The sequence below is a fragment of the Lepidochelys olivacea genome (assembly GCF_965140295.1).
Source record: "Lepidochelys olivacea isolate rLepOli2 genome assembly, chromosome: 1".
Lineage (NCBI taxonomy): Eukaryota > Metazoa > Chordata > Testudines > Cheloniidae > Lepidochelys > Lepidochelys olivacea.
The window spans coordinates 270,157,188-270,169,691 of record NC_140411.1 but is presented as its reverse complement, the minus strand read 5'-3'; the positions used below and the strand labels follow the sequence as shown (position 1 = coordinate 270,169,691).

Below are 12,504 nucleotides of genomic sequence, written 5' to 3'. Positions count from 1 at the left end.
CCCCCAGTCTGACAGCCTCTGTGCTGTTGAAGAGGATAAAAGCCACAGGGAAGGAGAACATCCAACTGGAGCAGAGGGAAATGATCCTATAGTTGGGACTCTCCTTTCAGATGTTGTGGTATCCTCTTGCACTGAGGATACCTCTCCGCGGGAGGGAACTCCAGTTATTGTGAAGAGACAGGTATTAGTAACGGGTGATTCGATTATTAAAAACATAGATAACTGGGTATACAATGACCGGGAGAACCACATGGTGATTTGCTTGCCTGGTGCGAAGGTTGCATATCTCTCAAGACATCTAGATAGACTTACATGTAGTGCTGGAGAGCAGCAAGTGGTCGTGGTACATGTAGGTCTAGTGACATAGGGAAGGATAAGAGAGGGGCCCTAGAGGCCAAATTTAGGCTGCTAAGTAAGAAAATGAATGCTCCATGGTAGCATTCTCTGAAATGCTTCCAGTTCCATGTGCAGGGCCAGTCAGGCAGAACTGCAGGGTCTCAATGTGTGGATGAGATGATGGTGTATGGAGGAGGGGTTTAGATTTATTAGGAACTGGGAAACTTTTGGGAAAGGGGGAGCCTATACAGGAAAGATGGGCTCCACCTAAACCAAAATGGAACCAGCTTGCTGGTGCTTAAAATTAAAAAGGTCGTAGAGCAGTTTTTAAACTAAGGGCTTGGGGAAAGCCGACAGGTGCAGAGGAGTATTTGGTTTGGACAGAGACATCCCTCTGGGGAGGATCTATAAATGGAGATTTCCTATGTTCTAATAAGGAGGAGAGGATGGAAGATGATAAAATACAGGTAAGATCTGATGAGACACAGTCAAAAGAAAAAAAGTTCCATTCAATTACATCATGTAATGGCAGACAGCTAAAAGGTGACAAGTTTTTTAAGTGCTTATATACCAATGCTAGAAGTCTAAATAATAAGATTGGTGACCTAGAGGGTCTCATATTAAATGAGGATATTGATAAAAAAGGCATCACAGAAACTTGGTGGAATGAGGATAATCAATGGGACACAGTAATACCAGGGTACAAAATATATCGGAAGGACAGAACAGGTCGTGCTGGTGGGGGAGTGGCACTATACGTAAAAGAAAGCATAGAATCAAATGAAGTAAAAATCTTAAATGAACCAAATTGTACCATAGAATCTCTATGGATAGTAATTCCATGCTTGAATAATAAGAATATAGCTGTAGGGATCTATTACCAACCACCTAACCAGGATGGTGATAGTGACTGTGAAATACTCAGAGAGATTAGAGACACTATTTAAAAAAACCTTCAGTAACAATGGGGGATTTCAACTATCCCCATATTAACTGGGTACATATCACCTCAGGAAGGGATGCAGAGATAAAGGTTCTTGACACCTTAGATGACTGCTTCTGGGAGCAGCTAGTCCGGGAACCCACAAGAGCAGAGGCGATTCTTGATTTAGTCCTAAGTGGAGCACAGGATCAGGTCCAAGAGGTGAATATAGCTGGATCGCTTGGTAATAGTGACCATAATATAATTAAATTTAACATCCCTGTAGTGGAGAAAATAGCACAGCAGCCCAACACTGTAGCATTTAATTTCAGAAAGGGGAACTACACAAAAATGAGGAAGCTAGTTAAACAGAAATTAAAAAGTACAGCACCAAAAGTAAAATTTCTGCAAGCCGCATGGAAACTTTTTAGACACCATAATAGAGGCTCAACTTAAACGTATACCCCAAATTAAAAAACATAGTAAGAGAGTCAAAAAAGAGCCACCATGGCTAAACAACAAAGTAAAAGAAGCAGTGAGAGGCAAAAAGGCAGCCTTTAAAAAGGGGAAGTTAAATCCTAATGAGGAAAATAGAAAGGAGCATAAACACTGGCAAATGAAGAGTCGAATACAATTAGGAAGGCCAAAAAAGAATCTGAAAAAAGCTAGCCAAAGACTCAAAAAGGAGTAGCAAAAAAAATTTTTTAAGTACATCAGAAGCGGGAAGCCTGCTAAACAAACAGTGGGGCCACTGGATGATTGGGATGCTAAAGGAGCACTCAAGACAAAAAGGCCATTGCAGAGAAACTAAATGAATTCTTTGCATCGGTCTTCACTGCTGAGGATGTGAGGGAGATTCCCAAACCAGAGCCATTCTTTTTAGGTGACAAATCTGAGGAACTGTCCCAGATTGTGGTGTCATTAGAGGAGGTTTTGGAACAAACTGATAAACTAAACAGTAATAAGTCACCAGGACCAGATGGTATTCACCCAAGAGTTCTGAAGGAACTCAAATGTGAAATTGCAGAACAACTAACTGTGGTTTGTAACCTATCATTTTAATCAGCTTCTGTACCAAATGACTGGAGGATAACTAATGTGACATCAGTTTTTAAAAAGGGCTCCAGAGGTGACCCCGGCAATTACAGGCCGGTAAGCCTGACTTCAGTACTGGGCAAACTGGTTGAAACTATAGTAAAGAACAAAATTGTCAGACACACAGATGAACGTAATTTGTTGGGAAATAGTCAACATGGTTTTTGTAAAGGGAAATCATGCCTTGCCAATCTACTAGAATTCTTTGAGCGGGGTCAACAAACATGTAGACAAGGGGGATCCAGTGGATATAGTGTATTTAGATTTTTAGAAAGCCTTTGACAAGGTCCTTCACCAAAGGCTCTTAAGCAAAGTAAGCTATCATGGGATAAGAGGGAAGGTTCTCTCAGTGATTGGTAACTGGTTAAAAGATAGGAAACGAAGGGCAGGAATAAATGGTCAGTTTTCAGAATGGAGAGAGGTAAATAGTGGTGTCCCCCGGGGTCTGTACAGGGACCAGTCCTATTCAACATATTCATAAATGATCTAGAAAAAGGGGTAAACAGTGAGGTGGCAAAATTTGCAGATGATACAAAACTACTCAAGATAGTTAAGTCCCAGGCAGATTGTAAAGAGTTACAAAGGGATCTCACAAAACTGCGTGACTGGGCAACAAAATGGCAGATGAAATTCAGTGTTGATAAGTGCAAAGTAATGTACATTGGAAAACATAATCCCAACTATACATATAAAAAGATGGGGTCTCAATTAGCTGTTACCACTCATGAAAGAGATCTTGGAGTCATTGTGGATAGTTCTCTGAAAACATCCACTCAATGTGCAGCAGCAGTCGAAAAAGCAAACAATATTGGGAATTATTAAGAAAGGGGCAGATAATAAGACAGAAAATATCATATTGCCTCTATATAAATCCATGGTACGCCCACATCTTGAATACTGTATGTAGATGTGTTGCCCTATCTCAAAAAAAGACATATTGGACTTGAAAAAGGTTCAGAAAAGGGCAACAAAAATGATTAGGGGTATGGAACGGCTTCCATATGAGGAGAGATTAATAAGACTGGGACTTTTCAGCTTGGAAAAGAGATGACTAAGGGGGGATATGATAGAGGTCTATAAAATCATGACTGGTGTGGAGAAAGTAAATAAGGAAATGTTATTTACTCCTTCTCATTACACCAGTCCTAGGGGCCACCAAATGAAATTAATAGGCAGCAGGTTTAAAACAAACAAAAGGAAGTATTTTTTCACACAACACACAGTCAACCTGTGGAACTCCTTGTCAGAGGACGTTGTGAAGGCCAAGACTACAACAGGGTTCAAAAAAGAACTAGATAAATTCATGGAGGACAGGTCCATCAATGGCTATTAACCAGGATGAGCAGGGATGGTGTCCCTGATCTCTGTTTGCCGGAAGCTGGGAGTGGGCGGTGGGGGATGGATCACTTGATGTTGCCTGTTCTGTTTGTTTCCTCTGGGGCACCTGGAGTTGGCCACTGTGGGAGGACAGGATGCTGGGCATGACAGACCTTTGGTCTGACCCAGGATGGCCATTCTTAGTTTGATTTCTGTGGCCTCAGAGAAGGGCACATGATTTGGTCCAGTAATAATTCAATCAGAGATAGTACTATTTCTTTGAACAGTATGGAGACAGAAGGAATTTGCCAATGATTTGGGGGGATATAAATACGTAGAGGAGTGGACACTGCTTGGAAGTATAGTTGTTCATTGAATATATTAAGCATTAAGCAGAAAAAATAAAATCATACTTACTGTGTACAGTAGCCTCAGTCTCAAAAGGACCTATATATATTGGGGCAAGTTCTTGTCTGATCAACTGCTATGAGACTGTGATGCTAACACACGGATTACTAAATGTTACAAAGACAATATTTATTAGGGCTTAAGGGAGTTAGGAGTTATAACTACAGCAACACAGCTAAAATTCATTAAGTGTAAGCAAGCCAGGAAGGGCATTTTGGGCATTCTAGTGCCAAGAGAAATAGTAGCAGTTCTACTGCTTGAAGTTTAAAACTATACTGGCAGCTTTCAATCCTGCACTGGCAGGGACATAGACTAGAAGAGCTAAAGGACAGGTTTCAGAGTAACAGCCGTGTTAGTCTGTATTCGCAAAAAGAAAAGGAGTACTTGTGGCACCTTAGAGACTAACCAATTTATTTGAGCATGAGCTTTCGTGAGCTACAGCTCACTTCATCGGATGCATACCGTGGAAACTGCAGCAGACTTTATCCGATGAAGTGAGCTGTAGCTCACGAAAGCTCATGCTCAAATAAATTGGTTAGTCTCTAAGGTGCCACAAGTCCTCCTTTTCTTTTTAGAAGAGCTAAGTATTTTTTTCCAGTTTTAGTTTTGATAATTCCATGTCCATATTAATTAAAATATCCTACCGTATACATTACTCTTCTGAAAAGAAATCCAGTTCACTACGCTTTGCTCCACCTCAACATATTGCAAGAAACATGGAACTGGAAAAAGCTGGCTTTACATGAAAAGAGAGTATAACAGCGTTTCTTACCAGAAGGCTCCACCAGACAGGCCTAATGCAGGTTAAGCACTGCCGCCTTGTGGATAAATATATACACTCACACGACATTCAATTCTGGGATGAGACTGAATCTAGTTTGCAGATTTCTAACCCTGTTGTTCCCAGGTTATTACAGAGACAATGGGGATGAGGGGAGTATCTTTTACTGCCTAGATCACTTCATCAGTGAGCTGTAGCTCACGAAAGCTCATGCTCAAATAAATGTGTTAGTCTCTAAGGTGCCACAAGCCCTCCTTTTCTTTTTAAGTACAGTAGGTGGCAACAACCCCGCTAACTCCAACCCTGCAATGAGCTTTCTTCTTTTTTTTTATTTAAAAAAAAAACCAAAACTTTTTTTGCTCTACTTTAGCAGGTTCTTTCTCAGCTCAGGGACGAATTGATCATTTGGAAATATTTTTAGGCGAAACGGTTGAGTAGTTTTCAAAAGCGAAGAGAGAGAACTAAGTTCTTCAGGTTTGTGAGGCACTCGGCTGCTCTGGCCACGGGGGAACTGGAGAAATAATGGGGCACGGAAAAGCCTATGAATTAAATAATCAAATGCACAGCACTGCACGGAGCAGTCACTGGGCCAGGCCACGGGAAGTAGCTGCAGGGAAAGGCCCGGACCCTGCAATGGGATCCACGTGCTTTGGCTCCCCCCGGGCCTTGGGGACGGTCTGTCTCCCGCCACCGCCATCATAAAACCGCTAAGAAAGCGCAGATTCAAATTCCAGCCTCCGCGCGCACACACACACACAGAGGACTACGGTACGGAACCAACGGCCACAGGTCGCCGCTACCGCACGGGAAGGGGCGTGGCCATTCACGCTTCAGTCTCCGCGAAGAACTGCGTCGCCCGCCAACTCCGTCCCGCCACTCAGCGCCCGGCTTTGCCGTTCGCGCGCCAGCCCCCCCCCCCCCCGCCCAATGGGACTCAGGCTTCCGTGGGCGGGGAAAAGGCGAAAGGTCAGGGCGCCCTCCCGGAAGTGGAGGCGCGGGCGTCACTTCCTGCCTTTCTCTTAGACTCCAGCGGGTGCACGTGCGGCCCTGCGAGTAATTTTTGTTTTTACCGCTGCCTTGCGCCAGGCCGCGTTACCATGGTGAGGGGGGCGCCGCCGCCGCGGCGGGGAGGGGTTGGGGGGGTGGCGGCGACGGGGGCGCCCTGGGGCGGAGGAGGGGCGGGGCGGTAGGTAACGGGGTGGGGGGGGGCGCGCGGGATCCGGGCCGCTCGCCCTGACCCCCCTGGTGTGGTGACTTGCGCCCCGCAGAGCTTGCCCCTGAACCCCAAGCCCTTCCTGAACGGGCTGACGGGGAAGCCGGTGATGGTGAAGCTGAAGTGGGGGATGGAGTACAAGGGCTACCTGGTGTCTGTTGACGGCTACATGAACATGCAGGTCAGTGGGAGCCGGGACGCGGCGGCCCCGGGGGGGCCCCAAGGGCTGTGGGAGATCCGCTCCCCTCGGGCAGCCTGGGCTGTTCAGGAGGGACGGGGGGCCCCAGAGCTGGAGGGGGCTGGGTCAAAGCTGGGTACGTGTCAGGGCTCAGAGGGGCCCAGAGGTGGGTGGTGTGTGCGTCTGTCTGTGTATCACGGTGGTTCAGAGGGGATGGCGGGTCCCACAGGTGCGGGCGGGTCAGGATTATTCAGGGGAGTGACTTGTCTGGTATCAAATAAGTCATCTGACAGGTAGGTAGGGAGCCCACTGCTCCTGTTCTGCTTAGCTCTGTGAGCAGTACAGGGCAGCGCAGCAGCCTTGGCCAAGATGAAGGTATGATTGGATTGAGAATTTATGAAAAGGGCTATACAAGAACTGATAAGTAGTAGCAGTAATTACTTCTTTGAAGCCTGATGGCAAACATATGTTTTAATTTCCTCAAAAGTACACTTACAGGAAGTTTAGTTTGTAGACTAGTTCTAAAGCAATAGGCAATACTTGGCTATATATTACATACTTCTGGTCACATTTCTAAATGAAAAGCAAAACATAATAAGCTACATGCATAATAAAATGAAGTGTTCTAATGAGGTACAAGTTACTATTGAACAGACCCAGTCTCCAAAAGGGCCCATTAACCCTTGTAGAATGACTTTAGCCTTACAATAGTTTACTACTTGCTGGCTGAGAATTTTTTTCAAACAATTGTGCTAATATTTTCTTTCTTTTCTAAAAGCTTGCAAACACAGAAGAATACATAGATGGTGCATTGTCAGGACACCTTGGTGAAGTTTTGATAAGGTAATTATCAAATTGGAGTATTTTGTAAATTACATAGTAGACATATTACATTTGTAGATGGACATAACTGTTCAACTCCTAATACTCAACCTAAAGCAACCTGAAAATGTGCAATGTTAAAGACATTAACAAAGCGTTGTCAGGGACTGTTTAGCATAGAAATAGATATTACAATTAAAGGATTACACTAAAAAACTATATTATCGGGGGTGGGGGAAGTAACACTAAAACTCACAAATGTTTCATAATTTCTCCTTTTGTAATGATGTCTTTCATTGGTTCTCTGGGTTCTTGTTGGATATTTATAAGAATCTTTTGTCAGTAGCTGAGGAAAATCTCACTACTAATATCAGGAAGTTAAATAGGCACTGAACAGTTTCACAGCAATCAGCAGGTGGCAGAGACTCCAGAGTGCGTGTGTGGCAGGGAGGAATTTCAACAGAGTACTAATAAACTATTACATATGTATTAAGGCCCGGCTCCTGCAAACACTCTTGTGCTTGAAGTTAAACATGAGCATAAGTTTATAGGCTCTGGGCCTAAAAATAAATTAGCTTAACGTACGATGAATCTGTCATTCTTTAAATAACTTATTTTCTCTGTTATAATGGACAGTTACAAAATGAACCATCTGGAAAGCTCTTGGACTGTGGGATCACAATCAACATATGTTAATAGGTTGGCCTGCTAAACTTGATATTTGGAGGGTTTTTTAAGTAGCTGGTCCAAGTTCAATTTGGAAAACACATAACTTAGTTAAAAGCTAGTGTTCATCTGGGGAAAGCCAGAACAATAACATCTTTAAAATTAAGAGAACTTCTGGTTCTGTTTACAGATGTAACAATGTCCTGTACATCAGAGGAGTAGAAGAAGAAGAAGAAGATGGAGAAATGAGAGAATAAGTTTGTATATTTCTGGAAAATAAAGATCAGTTTTTCACAACTTTTGTTAAGGAGTCTGAAGTTTTACTGTACAAATTTATATAAAATTTGTTACTTGTTTGTTTAGTGTATTCTCGTATGGACGGAAACTTTTAACTGTATAAAACCATCTAATTTAAAGTCAAACTTTTTAAAGGTTGTTGCAAGATTAATGCTAGAGGAAATCTTTCAGTCTGAAATAGAAATAAGATTACATAGCTGATGGGATGAAATGACATTTTAAAATACTAATATGTGTACTACTTTTATTTTATTCTTAAAGGTGAACTCTTGCATCTAAGTGGCTTCCCATGGTAAATTTTATTTTTAAAGTTGTGCATATCAACCGGATCGTGATATATCACTTTATGTAGCAACGGGTGTCTTATCTCTTTCGTTGCACTGCAGTCATATAGAGCAGCTCAAAAGTCAGTGAGGATTTTTTTACTGTTGCAAACAGCTTGTCTTTCTAAGCTAACTACACTGGAGTATACTGAAGAAGTTGTGGGAATGGCATTTTTCTCTGTTGATAGTGGTAATAGGTGTTACAGAACAAGCAGTGAAGAGATTCTGGGCTTTTTCACATTAGATATACAAAGTAGGTTTTCTACTTATAATAAGGATCCCTTAATAACTCCTTTTTGTTAGTAAGTTCTGTTAAATTAATATTCTGTACTGTAGTTTTTGCTCTAGATGAACTAAGTAGGAAGAAAAAGCTACAGCACTGTAAAACTACCTTTAAGGAGGTACAACTACTTTTAAACTCAAGTGAAAAATAACAAGTCGTCTTGCGTTTTTGTGTTGTTCTCTTTCGGGCACACCTCCTTCCGTCTAATCTCTGGAGGCTGTGAGCGAAATACCAGTTTTCTTCCCATCTGAAATGTTGGAAAAGGAAAATGTTGAACACAAACATTTACGTCTATGGAGACTCATATTTTCTATTAAGTCTATATAGGACTGCATTGTGAAATACTTTCACAGTTCTATATTGGGGGAAGAGTTGCATTATGCCCCAATGATTCCAAGAGTCATTTTTGCCCTGAAATAGTCAAAGCTGCCTGAAGTATGACTGCTCTATTACCTATAGAGAAAATATGGCCTCAGTGGCTGGATGGGTGACACAATGGAGATAATCCTCCGCTGTTATACATTTACATAGTTCCATTGAAGTCAATGGAGCTATGGCAATTTACACTAGGTGAGGATCTGTCCCAAGGTCTCTTGCTATGTGTAGGTCTGGCACATCATAGCCTTAGTCTGGTTTATAACGTGCAGATTCTTGCTTAAGAATATAAGTGGACTTTAAAATTTAAAAAGAATAAAACTATGTTAGTTGATTAGTTTATTTTAAAAAAAAAAGTCCTCAACCCTTGCCTGCGCATCTGGGCTGAAGTTCACAGCTGCTTTGCTGTTATCACCAGCTGAAGACCATGACCCTTCTGAGGCTGTGATGGCACATTACATCTAAGAGTTTAAACCCCTATGGATTTAGTTCAGAAAGGCGAAGTACAAACCAGAACTAAACAGCTGGAGGTGTTAGGGGTGTATGAACAAGAATTAGTAGAGGAGAGAAGGGTGTGTGAATGCACGACTGTCAGAAACTGGAGCACATAAGAGGCTATAAATACCAGCTACTTGCAGGAATGAGAATCTTGAGTGGCTCAGGGCTGGGATGGCTCCTTCCCATGGCACTAGCATCAGTATGTGGCACTTACTGCCTTCTCTTTGTTGTGGCAGTATGCTGCCTTTTATTCTACCATTTATACATGAGTTAATGAATCATTTCCTAGCCTGGATCCTAGCCTGCGGCTATGGAAAGGCTCCCTTCCCCACTCTGGAAGAAGCACCTCTGATGAAGTAAGCTATAGCTCACGAAAGCTTATGCTCAAATAAACTGGTTAGTCTCTAAGGTGCCACAAGTACTCCTTTTCTTTTTGCGAATACAGACTAACGTGGCTGTTACTCTGAAATCTCCCAATTCTAGCTTGTTAGCAGGCCTGACAATACTGCTGTTACCAAGATTAGAGGTAGAGAACAGAGAGAAATTGGAATCTACCACCACCACTTTTCAAAACTTGTATTAATCTACACTCTGCAAAAGACTAAAGACACCCAGCTTTAACAATATTGTGTGTCTGAAAGTTTTACCTGCTTTTGTTATATGCCACCTAAAACAACTCACTGAAACATTAGAAATTACCTGTTCTTCAGTTTACTCTAATAACTTGCACTGCTTCTGGCACAGTCAATCAATTAAGACTGGAGCTTACAAACAAATATATGAATCATTTTACTTGTGGGTGTTACCCATGTACACGAGCATTTGCAGTACATTAGCTTGCTCCGTGAAACTCATTTTTCAAAATAGAAAAACATGCATAAGTAGAGCACTCACAGCTATTTCACCTGCCTAATTTGAAAAACAAGACTATGCTTCAAATTGTGTGTCTCGGAGGTTGAGATAAAATCAGACAATCTGGAAACTGCACAAGTTTTTACATATTTATTAATAGAGGGCCACATTAAATTCTCACACAACCCTGACAACATAAAACTGTATAACACAGTGAAAATTAATTACTTATATAATCTTAGATGTGTAATTAGTGTTACTGCATTTACTTCATTATATAATTAAGATGTACCTTAACATATACAGTTAGAGGGAAGAAATAAGGTTGAGGTGATAATGTTCACTCAGTTTTCTGATTTTACCCTGTTTTTTGGCTGTAATTGAACAGTTGCATAATTCATTCTACATTTACAGGCCTACTCAGTTTGAATAATGATGCTAGCAGAATGCAGAGTAGTACTAGCATCCAGAAAATATGAAGCAGATAGAATTGTACATTTTATATATTGTAGTTGAGGCCATGGAAACAGTTCAAGTATGCTCTTGAAATGTGAATTCTCTGCTGATTTCTAACTGCTAATGATGTGACCTCTTAATTAAATAAAAGGACCTTGAACTGGATTATACTTTAAATTTCCCTCAACCAGCTTCAAGTAGTATTTTACTGAAATATTCAATTAGTTACTATTCAAAATAAGGGCTAGACATTTTCAGTTACTCCACTAATTGGTTGCTGGCATATTTTAGTGCTTTATAATTGAGTTTTCACCAAATACTAGTTAGCTCTTATTCTAAAAGGCCTGTCTGATGTCAAATAAGTTATAGTGGATTAATTATTTTTAGTGATCTACTACTACTGCAAATTTTGTAAATTTATTTACTGAATAGACTAATGATCAGTAGTGTTTTATGTTTTAGTCATAACTACATGCAAATTTCTCTCCTGCATAGGAAAAGTAAAGCTAATACTAATATTTAACTTTAAAAGTGCTATAAGGGGACAGGATTTTTCTTAAGAAAAATACACGTGGTCTCAGACTTTTCAGAAAAAATAAACTAAATGCAAACCTTCTTCTTTGGTGCTGCAGTTGCTCTTTTCAGAGAACACTGCAGTCGTTCTTCCTGAAGTTTCATTTCTTGTCTCTTTTTTTCTTCACGTAATCTGCAGTGGCGAAAAATAAAATTTGCTAGTGACTCCTAAGGTATTGATAGGAACAAAAAGGTCTGAAACTTTAACACAAACTCTTTTTGTTCTTTAAATTTAATTTTGGAGGCAACAAACAGTAGTTTTCAAATAGTAGTTAATTATCTTGGTTCAAGGAAGGTGTTTTCCTGAACTACCAGCAAAATGACTAAGGAGAATGAAGTGGGGCAGGTTTGCAGATTAGAATTTTTAAAAATAATCTGGGATCCTATATAGCTGCTTGTTTTTTTTACTAGAGTAATATTACTGTTTTAGATGTAACATTCAGGAACAGATTTTAGATGTCACTGTTCAGGAATTTGATGGAAGCAAAGTTTATTTCTTATAAAAGAGCATCATGTCTAACTTGCAGAGCAGGGGAGAAGGAAAGGGTATCATGATGTTATTTCCACATAAGGCAGTCACTGCCTTTAAATTTTTTGTCCTCTTTAAGACTTTTTTTTAAACCATAGTCTTGTACTATGATTACATCAGCTCTCACAAGCTATACGGTGTTGGTCCTAATCAGCATTCAGATGGGATACTTCTAAACAACAACTTTATGACATAGAAAGTGTTTTGACAGGACGAGACTCTCCTCTCCATATAAATCAAACTAATGCCACAGACTGGTGAGAAGCGGTATTGTGTTGCTGGAATTGTTGCTTTTGGAGACAAGTGGTGAGCACCTTCAAATTCTCATGGCACTTTTTTGAAAAACAGAAATTAGCCAAACACTGACCTAGCCAAAGCCGAGCTTGGATAATCACACTGACATTCCAAAAGTAGTGCACTGTTAGATAGTTGCCATATTCTACCCCAGAAATGACTATACATATGTATAACTAATAGGTCAAAAACACTTTAGGAACTATTGCTGAAATAATTTTATCCAGTTCTAGGGTGGAACATGGTAGCAGTTTCACAGTGCACAGTGACATTATTTAGGTTGAAC

At 40.9% G+C, this 12,504-nt stretch overlaps 2 protein-coding genes across 8 annotated transcripts in view; one reads left to right on the top strand and one right to left on the bottom strand.

Annotated features, from left to right (window-relative positions):
• The first annotated feature begins 5,825 nt into the window (after positions 1-5,825).
• Positions 5,826-8,035, top strand: SNRPF (small nuclear ribonucleoprotein polypeptide F). Its single transcript, XM_084650726.1, has 4 exons — positions 5,826-5,959; positions 6,128-6,253; positions 7,029-7,093; positions 7,929-8,035. The coding sequence occupies exons 1-4, from the start codon at positions 5,957-5,959 to the stop codon at positions 7,993-7,995; spliced, it is 261 nt and encodes an 86-aa protein (XP_084506852.1). The 5' UTR covers positions 5,826-5,956; the 3' UTR covers positions 7,996-8,035.
• A 129-nt stretch (positions 8,036-8,164) lies between these two features.
• Positions 8,165-12,504, bottom strand: part of CCDC38 (coiled-coil domain containing 38) — a 38,867-nt gene continuing 34,527 nt past the window's right edge. For all 7 annotated transcript variants that reach the window (XM_084650648.1, XM_084650647.1, XM_084650649.1 and 4 more), the window contains 2 exons: positions 11,435-11,528; positions 8,165-8,888 (listed from right to left, as the gene is read on the bottom strand). In XM_084650648.1, coding sequence (XP_084506774.1) covers positions 8,778-8,888; positions 11,435-11,528 — 205 coding nt within the window. In that variant the 3' untranslated portion in view covers positions 8,165-8,777. The remainder of the gene's footprint in view (positions 8,889-11,434; positions 11,529-12,504) is intronic.